Below are 26,576 nucleotides of genomic sequence, written 5' to 3'. Positions count from 1 at the left end.
TTACTTACCGACAAAAATGAAGTGGAGACTCCTTGGACGCTCTATTAGTGCAATTAATACCACAGCGTCATTTTGTCCAACAATTGCACAAATTCAATTCAATTCAATTTTATTTATATAGCGCCAAATCACGACAAGAGTCGTCTCAATGCACTTCACATAATAAACATTCCAATTCAGGTCAGTTCATTAAGCCAATCAGAAAAAAAGTTTCCTACATAAGGAACCCAGCAAATTGCATCAAGTCACTGACTAGTGTCAGTGATTTTACAGCCAGGGCCGGCTCTAGGTAATTTGGTGGCCAAGGCGAGACTGCCCATTTGCGCCCCCCCCCCCCCACACACACACACACACACACACACACACACACCCGCCCGCACGCCTCTCACCCAAAACCAAGTCCACCCACCCACCACACATTGGAAAAGGCAACTCCACAGTTATTCCTTAGTTAGTAATTCTTTATTTTAAATACTCACACAGCAACTCTTTAAAGTCAACAGCCTGAAGAATAAATGTAAACTTGAAAGATAAGTAACCTGAGAATATTACAATAACCAACAACTCAAAATGTTGTGCAAATGTCATTGGGGGGGGGATGCAAAATCAAAAGCAGCATTAAACTGTGCAATCAAAAGCAAAACTCAAATATCAAAGTGTCATCATAAAGAAAGTTCTACTTTCCATTTTGTTCTACTGCTGTGGCCAGTCAGCAGGATCCATGGGGCCAGCAGCTCATACATGTTCACACACATCTGTTGAAGCTGATGATGGTGTCTCGTCGGGCTGTTGGATTGGAGCACTGAGGCTGCTGGTGTTGTGTTGGGATCTTCTTCTGTGAGAAAATAAACACACACACACACACACACACACACACACACACACACACACACACACACACACACACACACACACACACACACACACACACACACACACACACACACACATACACACACACACACACAAAGCAACTTAACCCTCTGATGCATGAATTACTTAAGAACAGCGCCACTTTCACATTCAGTATTCCTCAGTCATGTGCAGTGATGCTTTTCATTATTTTTCTTGTTACTGGACTTTTTATTTTATTGATCTTTTTTTAATCTATTCTATGAAAACATGAATAAAATTATCAAAAACAGGTGGAAGTGAGCGCATCCATGGGGAATATTTGAAAAAACGTATGTCTCACTCTCAGGTGCTCTTCAGCATCAAATAAATTGTAGAATATGAGGAAGAAGAACCGGTGATCTGAGGCACTCTGAGGATTTCATTTATTAAACAAGGAAACACCGACACGGGACCGGCGGCAGCGGGGGAGTCCCCGCCACGGCCGCGGCGGTGCCGCCCGCCCGATGTGTCGGACAAAGTTGAAAATTTGCTACACCCACACCTAACGTTCTTCTGATATGAAAATATTAAATTCGTATTGTATGCGTACTTAACAACTTGAATGGAAGTTCATAAAAAGGCTGCAATCACACTCCAATAAACGGTAAAAAAAAATCTTACATTCTTCATCATCACAGTGAGACTCAACAGGTGTAGAAGACAGTCCCGCCCCCCGTGGTGTCAACATGTGCCTGTGTGGCTGCAGATATTGTTTCACTGCATCTGGACACGACGATTCAAAAGTAAAATTAATTGGTTAAAGTTGTGAGATACTGTATTGTGAATGTAAACAGCTAGCGAGGGTCCGTCCGTGGACCATGTGTGGCAGGAGAGGCAGTTAGCTACAATGGTAACACAAAAAGTTCCTTTGCCAAATTTATAAAGTCTACATACCTCTGCTTTGGGCCCGTTTTTTTTCTTCCTCCTTCCTTCGCTTTCGGGAATGCTGATCCCGATGGCTTAGGTGTTCTTTTCATCGTAAAATACCAAAAGTTTAAACGCGACGACAACAGGATGTCCTACAGTGCTACCCACGCACGTGATCTACGGCACCCTTAACGGTCAAATGCGTCGGAGCGGTGGCTCAAGCGGGAGCTCGTCATGCAGCCAGATCATTAGAATTTAAATATTGATGTTTTAATTTCATGTCATTTCAGAGGGGAATTTTGAGTATGTAGAGAGTGCATTTCATATTACAAACAAAAATGTAATAAACATTTTTTTTTAATTTTGCGCCCTATCCATCAGACAGGTGGGATTTTCATTACTACTACAGATGTTTTATGAAATATTTTAGCTTTCGAAACAGCAGCTTCCTGCCAGAACACTCAAGCAGCGAGGTCTTTAAAGTATGGAGCTCAATTTTGCAGAACTAAAAATATTCTGTGGGATTTCTGCTTTTTTTTGCATTGTTTTGGTTTATTTCTTGCTCATTTTTGTAGCGGAATGGAATGACTGTTTTCCACCTAAAGGTCATTTTCCCTCTCTCCTCATGAAGAACTAATCTCCTTGAGATATTGCTCAAGGCCTTTGATGCCTCTGCATATAAACTGTTTTAACTAGCTATTCGCCTCCCCCTACAGCACAAGAAAGAAGAAAGAAGGCCAAGAACTCTTTTTCTTTAAATGATAATCAAATAACTTTGTTAGTCCAAATAATCATGTGAAGCTCAATGTTCAATCTGTGAAAAAAGAAGATTAATTACTTGATATTATAATCCTATGACTAGCGATGTGTACCGAATTCGGTACTTTTTAAGGTACCGACCGAATTCCATAGTACCGACTGAGCACCGATTCACGTCATTTGAAACGGTGCCTCGTTTCGGTACCCGTCCTTCATAATGAGAACTTGCCTAGACAGCTGTGCATGCGCAAGAGTGTTTCGTTGGTCGCTGCGAGCCAGTTGTAAACAGAGCAGCATGGTAGAAAGAACGCACGCTAAAGCTTGGGTCCACTTCACTAAATGTGACGGGTAACTGGGTGATGATGAAACCAGCGACAACGATCTAAGTGAGACATCCTCATCTTAATCTGCTCCGGTAGGTAAATAAAATGTTAAGATAACGTTAGCTTGATATGTTAGCTTCCGTTTTGCTAATGGTGCGTTCGCTTTCTCCTCGGAACTCTGAATTTCCGACTAGAAGAACATGAACGCGCTCTAAAGTTTGGCTTCACTTTACTAAATGCGACGGGTGATTGGGTGAAGATGAAACCAGCGACAACGATCTAAGTGTGAGGAATCATCGTTTTTATCTGCTTCAGCAGCTAAATAAACTGTTTAAGAGAACGTTAGCTTGATATGTTAGCTTCCATTGTTATCAGCTAATGGTGCGTTCGCTTTCTCTCCAGAAATTCTAACTTCCCAGTAGGAAAAATCAAATGAAAAAGGACGGCAAAAGGAATGAAGATACACAGTAAATTTAGTTCATAGTAAAGATGTTTGCTTCAGTTTAATTATCAGCTTATAAAACTACAAGGATGATGTTAAAATACAAACAGTTGTATGGTATTTATCGTGATATTTATCAAATATGGTTATATATTGAGAAAAATATATATTTAATTATAAAAGAGAATTAAAATATTAAACTCAAAAGTATCTAAAATTGGTACCGTTAAGTACCGGTATCGATTCCTAGGTACCGGGAATCAGTACCGAATCGATTCATATGTCAAAGGTACCCATCCCTATCTATGACAGTATATAATAAGTAACATAACTTTAAACTAGACACTAGACTGATCACACATAATGTTAAGTGACATGACACATTTCCTGTTTCTCATCCAATCAGAGCTTTCATTCTGACACGTGGCGTGGCTTTGCGTGGTGTTTATACCATCCCCTTTTGTTGTCAAATCCTGATTCGACTATAAACCAAAACATCTGGATTATAAAACTAACTCCCACGTCACCCTTAAATCAGTTCAAACGTTCTAGAGTTTCGAGCCGGCCAATCGTAACTTTTTAACCACAAAGAACCTTGACAAGCTGGATAATAAAACCTGTTGCAAGCTGCGCCTGAACGCAACGCTCCTTCAGAGTAAAAGCTGAACTCACTGACCCTTCAGGGTCCCGCCGACGCAGTCAAACACCTGTCGCTTACCTGGAGGCATGCCAAGACTAGTCTGTGGTACCGTACGCTGTTTCATTGGCTCCGGTACCAAAGGGGGGTCCGAGGACCTGGCATTCTGGATCTACAACGGAGGTCTCCGCAAGGGTATGAAGAGCGGCAAGATAGCGTTTGAATGTGGTTTTGAAACTCCGACTGTAGTTTAGAGCAAAAACATTCGCTCCCACACAGAACTAACGGTTCTCCGAAAACGAGAGTTCTGATAACAACATTCCACATTTACACCATCCATCTTCCCTCATTCATACCTAGATCCATTCATCACACAGAGTGTTAGAGTTAGTTAGCCTTGTTTGAAATTGTTTAGAAATAAATCTTTTTAAACTTTAAAGGGACTTTACTGACTTTTGAATTTTTATGCTCGCGATTGCCCCCTCAGGCCAAAAGCATAATGGCAGCTTCAATAGTAGCCTCGTGCACGAGGCGCGCATGCTGTACGTGCACACTCCTTAATGAAAATAACAGCTGAGACAGTCCCTTGTGTGTGTGTGGGGGGGGGGACAGGAGAACGCGCAGCTAATTAATTAAATAATTTGGTTCTGTACCTTTCTCTTCAGCACAGCCGACAAAGGTTTATGATGGGTCAGTCCTCCTGCATGCTCACATCATTCCCTTCCCTTGCTTGAAAAATTGTTCCAAAATGAAAGTTGAACCCACATCTTTTTTATCTGTGAATTCAATGCCGTTCGGCGAGTCTCAAATAAAAATTTGGGCATCTTACTGTAAAAATATACCATTAATGTAAAAAAGAAACTCTAAATAAATGTTCACTTCTGGAATCGAAACCCGGATCTTCAGCAAGAGAGACCAATGTCTTACTAGGTGAGCTAAAGCACCAGTGACAATCTTTGTATCTGTAACATTTATATCCTTGATGACAGCTGAAACAACGTCAAACCAAAGAACGTTTCGGAGTGAAAATGGCTATTTTGTTGCTAATTAGCAGGAAATATCTAGAAGAAAGTTCTACAGAAAGGAGCTAAGGGTCCTCAGAAATGTAGCTAGCTTTGTCACTAGGCGTTAGGAACAGCGACAAAGTGGCACTGCCTCTCTCTCTGCTGCTAAAGCTACGGATAGCAAATGCTACGGGCGATGCCTGAGCGTGAACACGCATGAAGCAGCCTGCTCGACCCGAGCATCTCTCTTTTTCTGTGATTTTACAGAAAAACAGGCAATCACAGTAAAAATGCCAGGGCTCATTCTACAGGACCAGGGCATTGCAGGAGAATGTATGAAGAAGACATTTATTATTTCTATACATGTTTTGACTGTCAAACTTCCATAATGCCCCTTTATGGAATCTCACTTTTTTACGTAAGCTGTAACTATCGAATTGTTACATTTTCCACCTTTTTAAAAACTTTAATGCGTGTTTTAAATCTACAGTAAATGAAATTTGCTTTCTTGGGTGATTGGTTAGTATGAGAGGTGGAGATAGAGATAGGATCTCGTGTATTAAAGAAGACAAATGCAATTGGTTTTAGTTTTCTCTCATCAACCCAATTACAGCTTTATTCCATTTGCTCTGATTGCATCATTTCAGACTTTGTCATTTTCATGATTTAAAACTTCTCTGCAAAACATTCTAACTCGTAAATCAAATTCCAGATGTGACCGAGCGAGTTACTGGGAGCAGAAAGGAAAGGTCATGTTCCTGAAGATGGAAGTTTGCTATAAAGTGAACAAATAACAACCTGCACTTGACTTAAGCCTAATTAATTTAAATGCCTGGGGTTGTCATGGCATTCATCTGGGCCCGCTGCACCAGGGAGCATCCTGGTAATTAAATTCTTAAGAGTGGAGCCACGGGAAGCTAGACGAACCACAGAGTCTGAGAGGAACAGACTAAAGTGGCAGAGTGACGGAGAGCAGAGGAAAGGTCAGGGAGTGATTGTTAAATAACGTTAGAAAGGTAGAGATCTTTGGTGCACGGTGGATGTGTAACAGGGAAAGAAGAGGCAGCAAACGCAGAGAGCTAAATAATGATTTAAAGGCAGTGGCCAAAAAAAAAGGTCACACTCTCTTATATTTGGTTGGACCACCTTTAGCTTTGATTACGTCACACATACTCTGTGGCGTTGTTTCGATAAGCTTCACCAGATTTATCTCCACCCAGTGTTGCATTGATGTCTCACCAAGATCTATTATTGATGACGGTAGAGTCCGACCGCTGCACAAAGCCTTCTCCGGCACATCCCAGAGATTCTCAATGGGGTTAAGGTCTGGACTCTGTGGTGTGAAAATGATGTCTCATGCTCTCTGGACCACTTTTTCACTGTCTGAGCCCGATGAATCCTGGCATCTTGGAATATACTCATGCCATCAGGGAAGATGGAATAACCTGGGGTCTCATTTATCAAACATGGCGTAGAATCTTTACTAAAACCGTACTTAAGCTCAGAAAATAAATGTACTCACGCCAAGCAGGCTTGTGATCTATCAAACATGGAGTACGCACAGCTGCTCGCAACCTCCGCTTCATAAATCGGAGACTAACGAGAATGTTTCTCAGCTGCATTTTAGTCACATCCCGCCCTCACCACACCCACTTACTGCCATAAATGTTCAATGCAAAGTGCCTTGCGGATCTCATGCATATACATAAACCGGCTGTTGCAGTGCTCTGCCAATGACATGGCGACCGTAGATCAAGGCAGATCAAGGAAGCGCAATTTCACAGAAGCAGAAGTTGAGGTACCTGTGGGTGAGGGGGAGAAATGACAGGAAGTGCTTTTGCAAAACAAATAAGAGAAAATCCACGGAGTGGCACAGCGTTGCTGAAGCCGTCAATGCTGTGAATTCTTCAGAGAGATCTGTGTCAGGTATAAAAAAGTGATCCGATTGGGATTCGATCCCCAGGCTCCCAGGTGAAAGTTACGCACGCTAACCAGTCATCCAAACAGAGATCTCAATCGGGTCACAGTGACAGGACACACACTGTCACAGAGGCGTGACGTTCTGTCTCAATATGTCCCCCGCTGACATTCTGCATTCCGTATTCTGCGCTTCAGGCTGTGTGTATGTGTATGTGTGTGTGTGTGTGTGTGCGCGCACGCGCGCGGGGAGTCTTGTTCTGTGTGAAAACGAAGCGGTACAAGTGATGATTTCATAATTGTATCCTTCTCAGCAGCAGCACTGCAGGTGCTCTCCATGTCCAACATGTGCGTAAGCCAGGTCCTTAGTCAGCTTAAAGTTGCGCACATTTTCCCGCTAAGTTTTCTTTCATAAATCCCAAAGTTTGTGTGGAAAGTTGCTTACGCAGTTTCCCGACCCCCTTTTGTGCGTAAGCGAGCTTGATAAACGAGGCCCCTGCTCAGCCACTCCGCCGGACCCTTTTGAGTACCTACTCATGATCAGGCACTCTGAAAGTTCCTGAAAAAGGCCCATTTGGCCAGCCCAGTGACACACACATGCAGAGAAGCTCTGGTAAAATCACCCTAAAGACACAGTGGAAACACGCCTTTTCATGTATACCAGAGACCTCTGCAAATGTGTTGAAAGCACAAGTGAACTTGGACTTTAAATAGTCATCACAAGAACTTTGAAGTATCTCGGGGTCTTGTTCACGAGTGAGGGAAAACTGGAGCTTGAGATCGATAGGCGGATTAGTGCTGCATCTGAAGTGATGCGGGCGTTGTACCGGTCTGTCGTGGTGAAGAGAGAGCTGAGTCAGAAGGCAAACCTCTTGATTAACCGGTCGATCTACATTCCTACCCTCACCTATGGTCACGAGCTTTGGGTAGTGACCGAAACAACGAGATCGCGGATACAAGCGGCCGAAATAAGTTTTCTCCACAGGGTGTCGGGGCTCTCCTTTAGAGATAGGGTGAGAAGCTCGGTCATTCAGGAGGGGCTCGGAGTAGATTCGCTGCTCCTCCACATCGAGAGGAACCAATTGAGGTGGCTCGGGCATCTGGTCAGGATGCCTCCTGGACGCCTCCCTGGAGAGGTTTTCTGGGCACGTCCAACCGGGAGGAGACCTAAAGGTAGACCCAGGACACGGTGGAGGGACTATGTCTCTCACCTGGCCAGGGAACGCCTTGGGATTCCCCCGGAGGAGCTGGCCCAAGTGGCTGGGGAGAGGGAACTCTGGGCCTCTTGACTTAAGCTACTGCCGTCGCAACCCGACTCCGGATAAGCGGATGAAAATGGATGGATGGATGAAGAACTTTAAGGAGCTGATGGATATAAAATTATTTTAACCTTATGCAATAAAAAAACAGAAAATTGAAGTATTAAGACAAATAGTTGTTCTCCTTCTTCTCTGTGTCCTCCAGACTCTTTAGAGTCATTAGTATCCGAGCGGAGCCCGGCTGCACCGGCTGGCATTAAAAACTCATCATCTGCCAAACACGACGACTGGTAGGAAAGGTCAAGAGACGGAGGGCGGCGGGAAGCTGGCAGCACTCACTCAATCATCCAGACACACTCATTCATTCATTCATTCACACAAACACACACGTACGCACATGTTCCCATACGTGTGTTAACATGCAGACGTTTTGCAGAGGAACCAAACAACATGGCTAACAGGCACGAGCACTGAAAATGATTCACAACTATGTACATTGAAAACCGTGAACTTGGTGTGTTTTAGGGGAAAATGAACATACCTACACACACGGCTCCTGGCATTACTGTCACTCATAAATGAAAGCTTGGACGTCTCACTGAGACTCCATGGATATTTTATAACACTCCTCAGCAAACCGCCATGAATATTTAATCAGGTTACATTTCAATGTGTGTTTATGTATGTTGTGCTGTGTGTGTGTGTGTGTGTGTGTGTGTGTGTGTGTGTGAGATGTTCTTATTTAAACTTTGATACAAAAAAACATCAAAAATTGGCTTTGAAGGCATATTTTGCAACTTTTTCATATTTTTAAATCCCTTGCTTGAGCCAGTATGTGTTAAAATGACCCTTACAGGGTTAAAGAGGTCACTCCGCTCTCTGTCAGCAGGATACCCCGTTTGCCACTTCAGTTCTGCTGTACCGCTGCCCTGAAGTCTCACAAAGTCACACTTTACCCAAATCCAGAGGAGCTCGACCTGGTTAGCATTTACTGTGACATGTTTACCACGGTGGAGAAGAAATGCAGAAATCACTCACGATGAAACTAAAGACGAGTAAAGAATGTCAGACGCCAATAGGAGTCAAACGAGTTAGCGCTGACAGCTCAGAGACTTGAGTCCTGCATGTTTTAGATCATGAGCTCAGCTGGTTTGTTGAATCACGGCTGTAGCCCGTAGAGAGTGTTCTTGTTTTTAAGGCCAGGCTCAAGACTCACCTTTTTAGTATAGCTTTTAAGTGATTTTGATCAATTTTAGCCTGTTTTTACCATCTTTTATTTATTTTATTAGTGTTTTATTACTTACTCTTTTTAATTAAATAACACACATTTTCCTACATATTTATTTTAACTTGTAATAATTATTAGTTTGAACCATTTTCGCTTCGAACCGTTCTTTGGTTTGGTTTGTTACAGATGCTGTGAATGTTACTAGAGTGTAGCTCACCTTGTAAGATGTCTGACTCTCATGCAGAAAACCTGGGTTTGATTCTGGATGTGAACATAGTTTAGTTAGAGTTTCTTTTTTACATTAATGGTATTTTTTTTACAGTAAGATGCCCAAATTTTTATTTGAGACTCGCCGAACGGCATTGAACTCACAGATGAAAAACTGTTCATTTTGGAACAATTTTTCAAGCAAGGGAAGGGAATGATCTGAGCATGCAGGAGGACTGACCCATCATAAACCTTTGTCGGCTGTGCTGAAGAGAAAGGTACAGACCCAAATTATTTAATTAATTAGCTGCACGTTCTCCTGTCCTCTGTCCTCCAGGCCACACACACACACCCACACACACACACACACACACACACACACACAGACAAGGGACTGTCAGCTGTTATTTTCGTGAAGGAGTGTGCACGTACAGCATGCGCGCCTCGTGCACGAGCCTACTATTGAAGCTGCTGTTACGCTTTTGGCCTGAGGGGGCAATCGCGAGCATAAAAATTCAAAACTCCGTAAATTCCCTTTAACTTATCTTAAGAAATAGTAAAATTTTTCTTTTTCTTTTCCAAAAACTAAATAAATGAAAAGCTTGTTTTTTATGTCTGGAAGCCTACTTATCCTAAATAGCCAGAGGAAATAAAAGAAGTTAATAAATATTAATTTACAATAAAAACTAAACGAATCTCAGAAGGTAAATAAATTAAATAGAGCCAAATAGAAACATTTCTGGTGTGGTAAAATGAATATTTCTTTAAATTAGTACATTTATATGTAATACATTTAACAGATCCGCATGTTGGCCTCTGTTGTTTTGTGTTGTTTATGTTTATTGTTGCTTTTCTTTGCTCAGAATCCGGAGATTTTCTAAAGCAACATCATCCTGTGCACGGCCAATTCTCACATTTAGACTATTTTATGTACATAAACATTATATTTACTAGATTATTTCTATGTATAGCTGCACAGGTGCACACATGCTAACATGTAAACATTTCCCATATGCTGCAGCTGCTCCACTCACGTTTGCAGAAAACATCCCGACAGCAGCTGATTTCTCTGCTCCTCTTGGCTCTTCAGCTTTCGTTCCTACGTAAACTCGCCGAATCAGGGGTTAAACCGATGCTTCGGGACTCTCAGCAGCTCACCTTCATCGCTGCATCTCACTGATGGTTGTCAGAAACATTTTTCCCGGCTGATACCTTTACTGTGTGGGAGCTCTCTGATTGGCTGAACCTGGAGGTACCCTTTCAGAGCTGGGTCGCACCTCACTGCTGCGTCATACTGAGCGCATTTATTAATAATTGAGTCTTTGGCAGGTCAGATGGGCTGTTTTACTGCCTGTGTGCTGCTTTTTGACATTCAGAGCTATAGAGTGCCGGCTTGTCTTCACTGTGTCACGTTGAGAAGTGGAGGAGTAGGACCCGATGTGCAGATACCCAGAACGACACGGAGCAGGAGAGGGTGTAAAATGAAACCTCTTTATTAAGATGATGAGTCCAACGAAAAACAAAGCGTGGTACGAAGCCAAAAATGCCAAGTAGGGCAGAGCCAAAAAACCTAGAGACCTAAAGGGAGGGAGGGAGGGCAAAACAACGCTGACACGAAATAATGAACCAACACCGCACTGAGACGCAGACAGGGTTAAATATACTGGGGTAGGATGAGTGGGAGATGAGCTGCAGGTGCGTGGGGAACGAAACCTGGTGAAATCAATTAACTAATCAGAGAGAGGAAAGTGAGCTGAGGAGGGGAAAATAACATGACCTAAGAATAAAAACAAAACCTAAAGACAAGAAGAGCAAGATCAATAACTAATGATCTAAGGAGGAAAGAGAAATAAAAAACCGGTGGGGAAAGAAACACACTAAAAGAGACTAATTAAATGAAAAGCTGAACCTTATAGAAAAACTACAGCGGGGTGACTAGGGGAGACCAACGGGAGCACAGGACCTGGGGGGGCTGCAGACAAGGAGACACATGAGGGAGACGCAGACCATGACACACTATACCCCCCACCTGCCTCTCACTGACATTTCCATTTCACTGTGTCCACCGGATCAGATTCTGCCCAGCCTGCGGCCTAGTCCACACGTAGCCGGGTTTTTTTTAAAAACGAATATCCGCCCCTCCAAAAACTTGCATCCACACCACCTCGTTTAAAAAAAAACTGTCCACACGTACCCGGATAAATACGTTGTTAAGGACATGCCAGACCTGTAGGCGGCAGTACTTCCCCCGTTCTTAACCTCGTCCTTCGTCTGTGGTCTTCCGCAAGGAGCAGTAATTCCTCTTGCAAAAACAAACAAGCAAAAAGCGCTTGGACAATTGATAAAGCGAGCGCAGCTCTGAGGGCTTCCATGCTGTCGGCTAGTGTAAACACAGGTCGCACACGTGATGTCAGCATTTTTTTGTCGCGGAAAGTGACGTTGCGGACCTTAAAACTCCGGTTTTGTCCGTCCACACGCAGACACCCAAAACGGAGAAAACGCAGATCTTCACGTTGGCCGGAGTTTTTAAAAAGATCCGTTTTCGTGTGAAAAAACTCCGTTTTCGTGTGGATGACAGGCCAAAACGTAGAAAAATATCTGCGTTTTGGCAGATCCCCGGCTACGTGTGGACAGGGCCTGAATCTCTTAACAACACGTTTGTTTTCACGTGCACATGATGCTTTTCCAGCTTGACTGAAAAAGAAAGATCGTGGCTGTATTTTCTCCGTAGCTATCCTAATATTTACCCTGAAGGGTTTCATGCTTTATTTCACAGTAAAAGCATGAGGAAAAACAAGCTTTAACTTGAAGTTCTGTTATCTTCTCTTTGTGTTGTTTGCTAAAGGTGTAGAAAACTAGCCTGTTTAACATCCATGCGAGTGTGAAGCGTAAAACTAAATTATTCTAGTTTTGTGCTTCTCTAGCTCTCTGTTAGTCATGATTTTTACCTGGGACAGTTGGACTGTGTGTGGGACACAGGTGCTGCTTAATCAAACTGAAGCTCACCTGGGTAACCCAGAACATGTCCATCCATCCATCCATCCATCCATCCATCCATCCATTTTCTGAACCCGCTTTGTCCATGTAGAGTCGCGGGGGGTGGGGGGGTCTATCTCCAGCGGTCAATGGGCAATCAGGCGGGGTACACCCCGGACAGAGAGCCAGTTCATCACAGGGCAACACAGACACACAGGACAAACAATCACACACTCACACACACACACACACACCTAAGAACAATTTAGACAGACCAATTAACCTAACAGTCATGTTTTTGGACTGTGGGAGGAAGCCAGAGGACCCGTAAAGAACCCATGCATGCACAGGGAGAACATGCAAACTCCATGCAGAAAGATCCCAGGCCGGGAAGCGATTCCGGGACCTTCTTACTGCAAGGCCACAGCTCTAACCACTGCGCAGCCTACCCAGAAGATGAGACGGGTGCAGAGCCAGCAACAATCCAATGCTTTTCAGAACAAACATTAAATCGTGTTTTTATTTCCATTCATCGATCCGATCTTTTCCCGTTTGTTCCTGTGCAGGGTCGTGTGCTCCTGCAGCCAGAGGTGGGGTTGCACCTGGACATGTCTCCAGGCCGTCACAGGGACAGAAGGAGACAGATGACACACACACACACACACACACACACACACACACACACACACACACACACACACACACACACACACACACACACACACACACACACGCAATGTGCAAACTCTGCAAGAAGGCCCGAGGCCAAATGTATAAACCTGAAACTTCTTACTTCCATTTGAGAAAAATGACCAAATATTCAGTTTTAAAAACACTCCCAGAATATTTTTTTGGCTCAGTTGGTTCTGGTGTTTATTTAACTTTAATGTAAAATTCGAAAGCAACATTAGAAACGTTGTTTTCATTCTCAGATTGTCCTTTAATCCCTTCGCTAGCAGCTAAAAACCACAAGTAACTTGTAGGTGACACGCATGCGTTTGTGTGCTGAACTGAAGCATCTGTGGTGAAGTAGCGCCACCCTGTGGCAGAAATCAAGACTAAATCTGTTAATGTTTAGAGGATGAAAAGAAAAGCACTTTTTATTGGTTTCTGTTCTTACTTTGGACACACACACACACACACACACACACACACACACACACACACAAACACACACACACACACACAGCAGATCTGATGCAGCACCAGAAGTTAACCAGATGTTGTCTGTCACAACAAAGCTGCAGGAAGCGGTTCCAGATGGTTCTGAAGGCACTAGATGGAGATTAAAAAACGTAGACTATGAAAATAAAAGCTGACAGGTTTTGGACTTAAATCAGACAGAATTCTCAGATAAGTGATAAACCAGGAATTCACAGCTGATGTTCACCCTTTTTTTTTTTACATTGCTCTTTATTTTCTAATGCTTCCGGATGTTTTCCTGCTGTCTGAGTGTTTGTTAGCAAGTTTCTCATGAAAGATCCACAACTGAGTCAGTCAGATTCAAGATGGCGGTTACTGTTGACTGACCTTAGCCAACACAGAAATGGATTTCTGGGTGTTTTTGCAGACGTTGAGCTGAAATTGTTGCAGCTGTCTCTCCCAGCCACATCCTGCAGGTGGTTAGAGATCACTGCCCGTAAACCTGCCCTTCAGTGTTGAAGCCGACCCTGTTGGCTAGCAAAGTGTCGGATGAGCCACCGAAGGAAAACATTTAGCTTGCTAACTGTGGGGCTAATTAACACCCGTGGTGGGAGGGCATGCACGGACAGATGTACAGAAGGTTTGACGAAGGCCTTTTTTAATGATTCGTGTTCAGTTTAGCTCCTTGTGATCTGCATAAATGCAGCTAATGTGGACCAGCAACTGTGCAGCACCGAGGACGTGTCCATCTGGAGAACATTTCTGTAACGTAGCAAGAGGGTCAACTTTCACCTATATATTGACCAACGTATAAACCTTTCATCTACAGCATACATCCTCTCCCTGTTTGGCCTTCTAAACCCAGAAGGTTCTGTTCAGCGTGTGTTGACACTGTTTACATGAAAACAAAACATTCAAACGTTCTCACCCAAGGTTCCTACACTCTCTGCGTGAACGCCAGACGTCAGCGTTCTTCACTCTGAATAAGTGAAGGCTCCATGATGTCATAGTTATAAGTGAAATAATCATATGTGTTGAATGAACAAGATGTTTAAATGAAATGTTTGAATAATTTGTGCTTAAATCGATGAATTTAAAATGAATATTGTTCTTACAATGATCCATTTGTATCACAAATCAGTGTGTGTTTGTTTTAACAAGTTAATCGTTGTTTACACGCATACACGTTACCATAAGATACTCATTAAGGTTGAAAACATTTCTGTATCTGAGGAGGGCGTGGCTTTCTGAGGGATGCTGGTAAATCCTCAGAAACGTGTCAAATTCACAAAGTAGTTTAAAAAAAACAAGAATTGCTTCCCGATTAATTCAGTTTCCAGCTGACTCCCGATTCGGCCAGATCGGGAAAGAAGGCTCTTTTGAAACCATCTCCTTTGACCTCAAGTCAAAACCTATCTGCGACGCTGCAGCTGATGCACACACAACATCTCCTTTCAGAGCTACGTCACACCTAACCTGCAGACCCCGGTTGCAATCTTGGAATTAAAATGGATGTGGCTCTAAAAATGGACCCTCACGTTAATCAAATGGTTAAATCATGTTTTTATCAGCTGAGACGTCTTTCCAAACTAAAACCCATTCTGAATCGGCGCCACCTCGAGACAACCATTCACGCTTTCATCACCTCAAGGTTGGACTACTCCAATGCAATTCTGTTTGGCATTTCAAAAGCCGCATTATCTCGCCTTCAGCTGATACAAAATGCGACAGCAAGATTTCTGACCAATACTGGCCGTCGGCAGCACATCACTCCCATTTTAGCAAGACTTCACTGGCTTCCTGTGCACTACCGTATACGTTTTAAAATTTTATTGTTTGTTTTTAAGACACTGAATGGCTTAGCACCACCCTACATATCCGAGTTACTCACTCCTTATGTGCCAGGCAGGACTCTCCGTTCAGGTGACCTACACCTATTAAAGATTCCCCGTCAACGCTGCAAAACCCGTGGTGAACGAGCTTTTTCTGCCTGCGCTCCAAAACTCTGGAATGATCTCCCGCTGCATATCAGACTCTCCTCCTCCATTGGGGTTTTTAAGTCTCACTTAAAGACTTACTTTTATTCTCTTGCTTTTACTACCTAGCTATTTTATCGATGGTTTATTTACACTGTTCTTTTACTGATTTTATTGACTTCTCATTGTTGGTTCTTTGTGTTTTGCTCTAGTTGTTTTATTCTTTTATATTATTCTTTTAACCTTATATGTTTTTACCCCTGTACAGCACTTTGGTCAGCTCACATGCTGTTTTTAAATGTGCTTTATCAAATAAATGGAAAATGGAATGAATGGAATCTCATGGAAGCCGAACTCAGAGGAAGCTACTAATCTCTGAGTATCGTGGTTTCGATGTCCGGTGACCTCGCCACTCTGACCGCACCCCTCCAGACCGCCGGGAGCAACTCATACCAGGGTACCGTAAGCCTGCATACTGGTGTCTGATGAGGTTTATAAATAAACAACTCTCTAGTTTATAACAAACAACACGTTATTTTACGCCCAGATTTCAAAATTACTCTCAGATACGAAGAACGGTTGCTACGACATCCAGCTTCCATCACAACACCTCACATCCACCACACCACATCTCATTATTCATGTCTTGTCATGTATAAATTATTAGTTTAGGAAAAAGAACTAAATTCATTTTATAAACTACATACTGACTCTGTCTGAATTAATACGAAGTGTGTTTATGATCCCTGAATAAGCAAAGAACCAGAGAATCTTCTGATTAAACATTCAAAGATCAATCAGACTGATATTTCACATTTATATGGAATATCACATCTTACTGGTCATAATTAACATGTATTAATTGCTACATATTACGGCAAGCCAACAACCTAAATCTAAAACATCTAAAACAAAACTTCTAGAACAACCCAAATATGCTGGATAAACCAGTGGAGTGTCCTGGTTCTTTCTCTCTCCCCCTCCTCTATCAGGATTCTTCTTCATTCCACAAATGCAAAAAGGAAAAAAGGAAAGAAATCCAGAAAAAATGTGAGAGACGGGGAGGGATTGTGGGTGAGGCTGGTTTGGATCTGATATCAGATGAGAAAAAGGAGGCAGAAAGTTCAGGAAGTAAAACTCTGACGGGAGTCAAAACCACAAGAATCAAGGAAGTTTGAGAGATCAGGAGGAAAGAAGTGGGACTGAAGCCATCAGCTCGATTTGCAGGAAATATCTTATCACTCTGGTGCTCATAGAAGTACATCACGGAGGAAGTGAGAGCAGCTGCAGATTTGAGAGAGTTTTAAGATTTAAAACAGACGTAATGTCAGGCAGAGCCACTCCTTTGTTTCTCTTGTTTCTGTGTCTGACTCTGGGATCCGTCCAGAACCAGGGTTCTTCCCAGGATGCATTTATTATCCAGTACCTGGAGAGGAGACTGATTCAGATGGAGGTGAGTTCTTCCTGCATTTGTTGTTTCTGAGCTGAACTCGTCTCAGAAACTTTTCCTTTTGGTGCCTTTTGCTTTCTGCGCCGGTTTTTTAGAGAGAACATGTCTGCTCATCTGGCTGCAGCGTTCGCTGGCATCCTTTCAGTTATCGGGCTGCTTTCTATTAAGTCGTCCTTTTGTGGGAATCTGGATATCTTTCAAAGTGTAGAGATCTAAGACATTTCTGAGGACTTCTTTTTAAAGTTAAATGTGTTTTTAGGACATTTCCGCTCTAGAGCGGCGGACTAACTGCTGCAAGAAGATGCCTCTGTGACGTTTACAGAGCAGGAAAAGCTAACTTTGGGTAAAAACCAAATAAAAGGAGGTGAATTTGGATTTGCAGAAGTTTCTGGTTGATCACAGTCAGAATAAATCATTCAGAAGCTGAAAAATGTCCGATTCTAACTAGTTTGCGAATGAACTTGATGCACATCAGGTCAGGTTTCAGTTTCGTTTAAAGCGCTGCGAGTATTCATGTCAACTATGCTTTCATTGTTCCTGTAAGATTTGTGGACGCTGTTTATTTATTAAAACTTGTTTTCTAACTATTTCAAAATCAGGAGCGTCTGAATCAGTGTGAGCAAAACACACTCGGCATCACCCAGAAAAGCTTCGACCTGTCGTCTGAAATCAGAGGCTGCGTGTCCTCGCTCAGCATGCTCAGGTAAGTCCGTCTGCGTGCCAAACGGAAAATCCACCTCGAATTATCATCAATGAAATACGTGAGGCTGTTTTTGGCTCCTTAGATCAGAGGTGAAGAGTCAGGTGGACGGTGTGTCTGTGCGTGTTGAGCGGGTGGAAAGAGAGCTGGAATTTTTGGAAAACAAAATTCCCACCCAGTCACACATTGAGATGGAGGAGGCCCTGCTGGAGCAGCAGATAAAGGCTGCAGAACTGGAGCAGCTGAAGAAGAAAGCAGAGATAACTCTGGAGAACGGTAGGGAGCGGGTCTGTGGTGCAGGAGTGAGAAAACTGGGAAAGGAAAGGATCCAAACTCGTCTGTGTCTTCTCCAGACTGCAGCACAGCTCTGAGTCAGATCAAGTCTCTGAAGATCGTGAAGAGGACAGGAGACCCGAATGGTTCCTGGTTCAAAGACCCATCTGAAGGATCAGCAACGGTCTGCTGGTTTTCTCGAGCCCCCGTCTTTGACATTTTCTCCATGATGTCGTTGTCGTCTTCCTCCGCTTATCCGGGTCCGGGTCGTGGGGGCAGCATCCCAACTAAGGAGTTCCAGACCGTCCTCTCCCCGGCCACCTCCACCAGCTCCTCCGGCAGGACCCCAAGGCGTTCCCGGACCAGATTGGAGATGTAACCTCTCCAACGTGTCCTGGGTCGACCCGGGGGCCTCCTGCCGGCAGGACATGCCCGAAACACCTCCCCAGGGAGGTGTCCAGGAGGCGTCCTGACCAGATGCCCAAACCACCTCAACTGGCTCCTTTCGATCCGGAGGAGCAGCGGTTCTACTCCGAGTCCCTCCCGAATGTCCAAGCTCCTCACCCTATATCTAAGGCTGAGCCCGGCCACCCTACGGAGGAGACTCATTTCGGCCGCTTGTATCCGCGATCTCGTTCTTTCGGTCATTACCCAAAGCTCATGACCATAGGTGAGGATTGGGACGTAGATCGACCGGTAAATCGAGAGCCTGGCTTTCTGGCTCAGCTCCCTCTTCACCACGACGGATCGGTTCAGCGTCCGCATCACTGCAGACGCCAAACCAATCCGCCTGTCGATCTCCCGATCCCTCCTACCCTCACTCGTGAACAAGACCCCGAGATACTTAAACTCCTCCACTTGAGGTAGGACCTCTCCCCCGACCCGGAGTTGGCAAGCCACCCTTTTCCCAGTCGAGAAAGATGATGATTAAACTGAATGATTTTTGTGTTGATCTAAACGAAAACCTTGTTTTCTGAGTTTCATGAAACTTTAAACACAAAAAAAAAAAAACTATTTTAGCATTTTACTTAAGGTCCACAACTCTATCACCATCAGCAGCTTAACTTATAAAGTCAGTGGGGCTGTCGTTTCCGCCCGGACCGTTTTAGACGTGACACACTCTGAGCCTGATTGCGTTAGTGTGTGTTCATAAAATAAAGCCAGTTATGGTGGATTTTGGTTTGCTAAGTGATGAGTTGTTGCTTTAGTTTGTTAACGGGACTTTTCAGTGAATTAGCTGGTGATGAAAATTTAAAGAAACATGTAAAAATTATGAAAATCCTTGATTTCGGAAAAGGGTGGAATGCCTTCTCCGGGTCAGGGATGAGGTTCTGCCCCAAGTGGAGGAGTTTAAGTATCCCGGGGTCTTGTTCACGAGTGAGGGAAAGCTAGAGCGTGAGATAGATAGGTGGATTGGTGCTGCATCTGCAGTGATGCGGGCGTTGTACCGGTCTGTCGTGGTGAAGAGAGAGCTGAGCCAGAAGGCGAAGCTCTCGATTTACCGGTCGATCTACGTTCCTACCCTCACCTATGGTCATGAGCTTTGGGTAGTGACCGAAAGAACGAGATCGCGGATACAAGCGGCCAAAATGAGTTTTCTCCGCAGGATGGCTGGGCTCTCCCTTAGAGATAGGGTGAGAAGCTTGGTCATCTGGGAGGGGCTCGGAGTAGACCCGCTGCTCTTCCACATCAAGAGGAGCCAGTTGAGGTGGCTTGGGCATCTGGTCAGGATGCCTCCCTGGTGAGGTTTTCTGGGCACGTCCTACCGGGAGGAGAACTAAAGGTAGACCCAGGACACGGTGGAGGGACTATGTCTCTCACCTGGCCAGGGAACGCCTTGGGATTCCCTCGGAGGAGCTGGTCCAAGTGGCTGGGGAGAGGGAAGTCTGGGCGTCTCGACTTAGGCTACTGCCCTCACAACCCGGCTCCAGATAAGGAAATGAAAATGGATGGATGTAAAAATAACTTTTTGTTTTCTTCAAATTCCTCAGACGTGAAATCTGCTCTTAACCGTTTCAGGTGTATCTGCTGAGTGGGATTCGCAACAACACTGTCCTGGAGTACAAATCTCTGAAGCAGTTCACAAAGACCTCTGCAGCTCCTCTAAAGGTGGTGCAGCTGCCTTTCTCCTGGCAGGGCACGGGTCATGTGGTGTACCACGGATTCCTCTACTGCCACAAGGCAGATACACCCAACGAAATACTGAAGGTTTGTAAATGAAGCAATCCAACAATAATGTGATGCACAAGGCGGTTCTTACATCATTAGGATTGTAGCAATAAAGAAGAACCACGGTGGAATGAACTGGTCTGGTTCTGGTCTGTCGTGTTGCTCGCGATCCGTTTCGGTTTCCTTTGCTTGTGTTGGTTGAGGTCAGTGTGGATGTAGGGCTAAAAGAAACACGAGTTGTTCCACTAAAACTAACTTTTCTCAGGACGCTGAGGACTTGAAGTAAATGTGTTTAGGCACCTCATCCAGAAAATAGGTTTGAAACAGCAGAATGTTTTTGTTGGGGTTGTTTACAGCAGACGAGACTGGATTTATTAGGAACTTCGTTTGTCTTGATCTTTTGAAGCAACAATGAAGTCACTGCTGGAATGACCCAACTTGTTTCCACCTCACATGAAGGTAGATCTCCTGAATGGCACGGTGGTGGATAGCACCCTTCTTCCCGGAGCGGGTCGTCTCCCCGTCTACAGTCTGAATCCCAACACCTACCTGGACATGGCTGTTGATGAGCTCGGCCTCTGGGTCATCCACGCTGACCCGGAGTACGGAGGAAACCTGGTCATTACTAAACTGGATAAAGGTAGAGAGGTGCACACACCTTTACATTTGCATGTGCCAACTCAATGAAGCCCCCTTCAGACAGGCCATGAAAAACGGAAATGTTCCGGACTCTGTCCGTAAGACCTTTGTGTCTGAATACAAACATCCGGATAACGTTTTCCGTAATTAACCCAGACGACGCCCCTAGTAACAGGTCCGGACTTGTCACGGACAAGGTGGCTGCTTCAGACTGGTGAGGTCGAGTTCCGGACAGGGAGGAGGGGGAGGAGGAGGGGACCGGGGGACGCTGTGCGCACCTAGATAGCTCGCTCCTGTAGCATGTGGTGAACCATGGCAGCTCGCCTCCTACAGTGTCGCGTGCACGTCCCATTTGTCGGTTCCGTTACAACCCAGTTCCGTTAGAACTTATGAGACTGTGCATCTATCAGGGTTCGGTGGGGATATTGGTGAGTTTTATTGTACTAGACCCTGGTTATGGACTTCCTAAGTTAGAATCATATCTTCTATTTTAAAGGTGAAATGATATGCAAGACTTGTCCCTTTGTAGTAGCCCACTTCTTTTTAAGCAATCCCGTTATTTTTTGGTTAAAATACTGGGGACGAAGCCCGGCGGGAGGCCATCCCTTCCGGCAATTGTTTGGGTTATTTGGATTAATTGCGCCTCTATCAGCTTATGTGGATGGTTGGTAACTATAAAATGAGTCCTTTTAGTTGGCCGGACTAACATAGATTTATCAATTTATTTAATTCATCCAACCTTCCAGCGCTGATAGAGACTTTTTCGACTTGCGAATCAGAGCCAAAATTAACCACTAATGTTCTGGTTTTATCATCCTTAAGACAACTCGTTACTCGCGGGTGAGGGAGGAGGCAAGCTCCTCTTATCTTAAGGTTTCTTTATATTAATCTGTCACAAACCGTAAAGTAAATCCTGATAATTCAGGATCCTATAATTAATATGCTCACCTCTGTGCAATAATGGTCAGGGCCTCAATCGTTAAGCTTTAGAGAAAACCTGAAAGAATCAGGATTATGGATCTTTTTCCAATAAGTTTATTACAGGATCAAAAAATACAAAAAATGAGTAAATATAAAACTAACTGCTTCCCCCACGGAGAAATTAGTTCTAATGATTGATAAAGAAATAAGGAGTTGATTTACACCAACTCGGTCTTCTGTGGATCGCCCCAAACTTCTCTCCAAAAACTTGTCTAGCTCTGCTTCTCTACAAAAAACTGACCTGTCGTCCTCCGTCGACGGAGGATGACCTCCCCAAATCTGCTCTGTCTCTTCTTGTCGTCCGCCCCAACTTCTGTCGAATCTCCCCAGCTCTCTCCGAGCTGCTCTTTTATACCCTCCCTGGGCCAGCTTAGACAAGGTAAAAAGTCACATATATCATTACCTCATGACAGTGAGGTCATGGGGTCATTTACCAGACACACACTTTTTAGCTCAACACAAGACATTTGGTATCATTTTCACTACATGCAGCATTCTTCTTAACACAGGTCATTACATGCAGCACTCTACATGAGAGCACAGATCACTACATCATCAGGTTTGTAGCAAATTGTAGGTCTTCCTTCAGCATTCCTGAGAGGGCTTCTTGATCCAAACGGGCTGTCTTCACTCTGTGCCAGTCCTTCTTTTCCCGCCAGGGATGGATGCAGGGGTGGAGCCAGAGGTGAAACCAGACTGCCTCCTGACCTTTTGCCCAGTTCTATCCTCTTGTCCCTGTGACCCTTCCGTGACCCTCGTTCCTGACCACAGTTTTCGACCTGCAGCCCAGTTTTGCTCCTAGCTTGGATGCTTGTGCAGCTGGGCTCCTGTCTTCTGGCTGATTTTACTCGCATAAGCCAGTTCAGTGTGGGTCCACTCTTATCTCTGTGGCCCACCTTTTGACCCCGTTTCTTGCCACTGTCTTTGGCATGCGGGGACTGGCAACAACAGTACAATCTAGACGCGCGACGGAGCGCTTCACACCGCTTCCGTGATTCCTTTAACCATTGAGCTTCATCATCCAGGTCTGTTATGCGTCTTTGTGTGCGCAGAATTATAAATTATTTATACATAAGTCCGACCCCCCCCCCCCCCCCCCCCAAGACATCTGGAACTTTTCCCTGCTGTGTGAAGGCAGCCGACAGGACAAGTTCCGGTACAAAAGTGGTGTGTCTGAAAACACAGTTCTGGTTAAAACCGGATTGAGTTGTCCACACATATTCCAGAATGTCAGTCTGAAAAGGGTTTTAGGATCAGCATTATATGAAAACTAAACGCATGCCCACGTGTAGCGATGGGTACCGAATTCAGTACTTTTTAAGGTACCGACCAAATTCCATAGTACCGACTGAGCACCGATTCACGTCATTTGAAACGGTGCCTTGTTTCGGTACCCGTCCTTCATAAGGAGAACTTGCCTAGACAGCTGCGCATGCACAAGAGCGTTATGTCATCTGTCGCTGCGAGCCAGTTGTAAACAGAGCAGCATGGTAGAAAGAACGCACGCTAAAGCTTGGGTCCACTTCACTAAATGTGACGGGTAACTGGGTGATGATGAAACCAGCGACAACGATCTAAGTGAGACATCCTCATCTTAATCTGCTCCGGTAGGTAAATAAAATGGTGGCGCAGTGGTTAGCACTGTTGCCTCGCAGCACGAAGGTTGCAGGTTTGAAACTCGGCTGCGGCCTTTCTGCGTGGAGTTGCGTGTTCTCCCCATGCATGCGTGGGTTTCCTCCGGGTACTCCGGTTTCCCCCACAGATCACAACACGCCCTATAGGTTATAAATTGTAAGTCGCTTTGGATAAAAGCGTCTCCTAAATGAATAAACATAAACACAAACATAAAATGTTTAAGATAACGTTAGCTTGATATGTTAGCTTCCGTTTCGTTAATGATGCATTCGCTTTCTCCTCGGAACTCGGAATTTCCGACTAGAAGAACATGAACGCGCTCTAAAGTTTGGCTTCACTTTACTAAATGCGACGGGTGATTGGGTGAAGATGAAACCAGCGACAACGATCTAAGTGTGAGGCATCATCGTTTTAATCTGCTCCAGCAGCTAAATAAACAGTTTAAGATAACATTAGCTTGATAAATTAGCTTCCATTGCCACCATTTTTATCAGCTAATGGTGCGTTCGCTCTCTCCTCGGAAATTCTAACTTCCCAGTAGGAAAAATCAAATGAAAAAGGACGGCAAAAGGAATGAAGATACACAGTAAATTTAGTTCACAGTAAAGATGTTTGCTTCAGTTTAATCATCAGCTTATAAAACTACAAGGACGATGTTAAAATACAAACAGTTGTATGTTATTTGTCGCATGGACGTAATTTTCACTTTAGAGGTGGGGGGGGGGGGCACAGGGGTGGGGGGGGGGGTCTTTACAGTATGCTTTAATGGGAAACAGGCTTCAACACAAATTGTTGTTTTCCGCTTGGTCCTAGAGCTCAACCAGTGTCAATTTAATATAGCGTAATATTGTTTTGGATGGTAAAAAGTACAGGGGTCAAAACTTGACTTTGGGAAAAAGTGTGTGTGGGGGGGGCATGTCCCCCCCCAAAAAAATTACGTCCATGATTTATCGTGATATTTATCAAATAGGGTTATATATTGAGAAAAATATATATTTAATTATAAAAGAGAATTAAAATATTAAACACTCAAAAGTATCGAAAATTGGTACCGTTAAGTACCAGTATCGATTCCTAGGTACCGGCAATTAGTACCAAATCGATTCAAATGTCAAAGGTCCCTACCCACGTGTAATATTCCAGGATGTACTGGGAATATAGAGACCTTGAATAAATACTTGAATAAAGTCGGGCTCATTCCAATTGTAAAATAAGGTTTTCTAGGACTTTGTTATGTATATATAGACTGCATAATTCTTTTTATAATACTTTAATAGATGTGGCCTGGCACATGTGATTATTTGGTTGATGTTGTTTCTACCAGGAACCCTGGCCGTAGACCACACCTGGGATACCCAGTGTAGAAGCCATGATGCTGAAGGAGCCTTCCTGATGTGTGGAACCCTTTATGTGGTCTACAACACGCGCTATGGAGGACGCTCTACCATACAGTGTCTGTATGACATCCATGACACCATCCACAGGTTAGCAGAGAGGAGAAAAACATACCGCATTTCTGTGATGTGGCTTTTCCAAAATGCTTTTTCGTTCTCCTTTAACAGCAGTGAGAGTCCTGTGGTGTTCTTCCCAAAGCGCTACACCAGCCACAGCAGCATCCACTATCACCCAGGAGACAAGCAGCTGTATGCTTGGGACGATGGCTACCAGACTATTTACAAAGTGGAGACGCGCAGAAATGATGGGATCGTTGCAGAATAATATCTGCCCTTGATGCTGTTTTTATTTTTAAAACTGCTTTTTCACATCCGAAATAACACCAACAGATGTATCAGTAAAAATAATGTTTATTAAAAAAAGGCATGAATGAAGAAGAGGTGTCAAACTTCATTTCAGTGGTCCTTTGCTGGCAATGGATGTTACCTGGTATCGTCAAGTCAAAAATGAAGACAAGTTATGCCTTATAAAGGGTTTATAATGAGAAAATAAAGATGAAACAAATTTTGTGCATTTTATAAAGCTGCTTCTGGAGATGACTGGACAGACTTTTAGATGGTTTTAAACATGCTTAGAGGTGGACTAAAATAATTCTACAGCGAAATAATCACAAAACCGTCTGATGTGTCAATCATGTTGGAAGGAAGGTAACACGGAAACAGGTTGCCTGCTCCGCCGGCTTGGGGTTATCAAAAAATTGGGTACAAAGGAGTAGGACATATAAGCTTTTGCTTCAACCTACTTCCTTTTGGAACACTTTGATTTACATCATCCTCTCACCGTGTGATTTGTTTTGTTCAAAGTAAACTACCAAAATAAGTAAAAAATTGTTTCTCAGTGAAGGACCTCTTTAATAAAATAAAAAATAAACAAATTAAAGGGAAAAAACGAACTGCGATATCTGGGAAATTACAGTATTGCTTAATTATGTTTGAAGAACGACCAAAATCAATGAAAAGTTCTTAAAAAAAAGAAGGTTTAGAAAAGAGCGCCCCCTTCAGTTCCGGAAAGCAACGACATCAGTTCCATATATGGTATGTATGACCGACCCCGCCTCTTCCCGTTCTCTGCAGCCAGGTGCATCTGGTCGAGTCAGAACGACAGAACCGGTCAGAGTCGAGCTCGTTCCTACTTTTCCTCATTTTAAAAGACTTTTCTGGTTGTTTTGAAGCCATGAGACGAAGCAGCAGCAGCCGGAGGAGCTCGGGAACCAGGAGGCGGAGCGAGAGTTCACGTTTCGATCAATTCGGGTTTGCTTTTTTGAAAAGGAAGGAGCAGAAAGTTCATCACAGGAGTCACGACTACAGGTGCGCCGGGTGTTGGTTAATTAGCGTTAACGGGTGTGTTTACCAGCAGGTTAACACTACTAGTTATGAGTCTGACAGAAAGTTCTTGACTTCAGCTGCTAGTTTTAACTCAAAAGTGGGCGAGAGCGACATCTTCTCAGGGTAGAGCTTACTTTATAAACTGGAACCTAACCTGAGCGGTGCAGTGACCCTTTTAACTAGCAGGTCAGTCACCTGATGCGTTTTAGCCCCGTATCTTTCTGAAAACGACTGAGAAAATGTTACCTGACGTTATTTATTCAGGTGGTCTGGAAGTTGAAGGCTGTCTACAACAAACCGTTTATGCTTACAGGTGT

At 43.9% G+C, this 26,576-nt stretch overlaps 2 protein-coding genes across 3 annotated transcripts in view; both read left to right on the top strand.

Annotated features, from left to right (window-relative positions):
• Positions 1-16,680: 16,680 nt before the first annotated feature.
• Positions 16,681-25,308, top strand: olfml1 (olfactomedin-like 1). 2 transcript variants are annotated; one of them, XM_070550532.1, is made up of 8 exons: positions 16,681-17,085; positions 17,682-17,785; positions 17,868-18,058; positions 18,136-18,239; positions 20,075-20,267; positions 20,688-20,864; positions 24,804-24,963; positions 25,042-25,308. In XM_070550532.1, the coding sequence occupies exons 1-8, from the start codon at positions 16,957-16,959 to the stop codon at positions 25,196-25,198; spliced, it is 1,215 nt and encodes a 404-aa protein (XP_070406633.1). In that variant the 5' UTR covers positions 16,681-16,956; the 3' UTR covers positions 25,199-25,308. The 2 variants fall into 2 exon arrangements, with proteins under 2 accessions (XP_070406633.1, XP_015820720.3); XM_015965234.3 differs by having other exon boundaries at positions 16,688-17,085; positions 20,075-20,263; positions 20,684-20,864.
• Positions 25,309-25,986: 678 nt separating this feature from the next.
• si:ch211-266k8.4 (TBC1 domain family member 8B) overlaps positions 25,987-26,576 on the top strand; it is a 72,951-nt gene continuing 72,361 nt past the window's right edge. The window contains exon 1 of the mRNA XM_054733386.2: positions 25,987-26,241. Coding sequence (XP_054589361.2) covers positions 26,108-26,241 — 134 coding nt within the window. The 5' untranslated portion in view covers positions 25,987-26,107. The remainder of the gene's footprint in view (positions 26,242-26,576) is intronic.

This window comes from Nothobranchius furzeri, chromosome 4 (genome assembly GCF_043380555.1).
Source record: "Nothobranchius furzeri strain GRZ-AD chromosome 4, NfurGRZ-RIMD1, whole genome shotgun sequence".
In the NCBI taxonomy this organism is placed as follows: Eukaryota; Metazoa; Chordata; class Actinopteri; order Cyprinodontiformes; family Nothobranchiidae; genus Nothobranchius; species Nothobranchius furzeri.
Note: the sequence above shows the minus strand (reverse complement) of the source record. Positions and strands in the feature narration are given on the sequence as shown.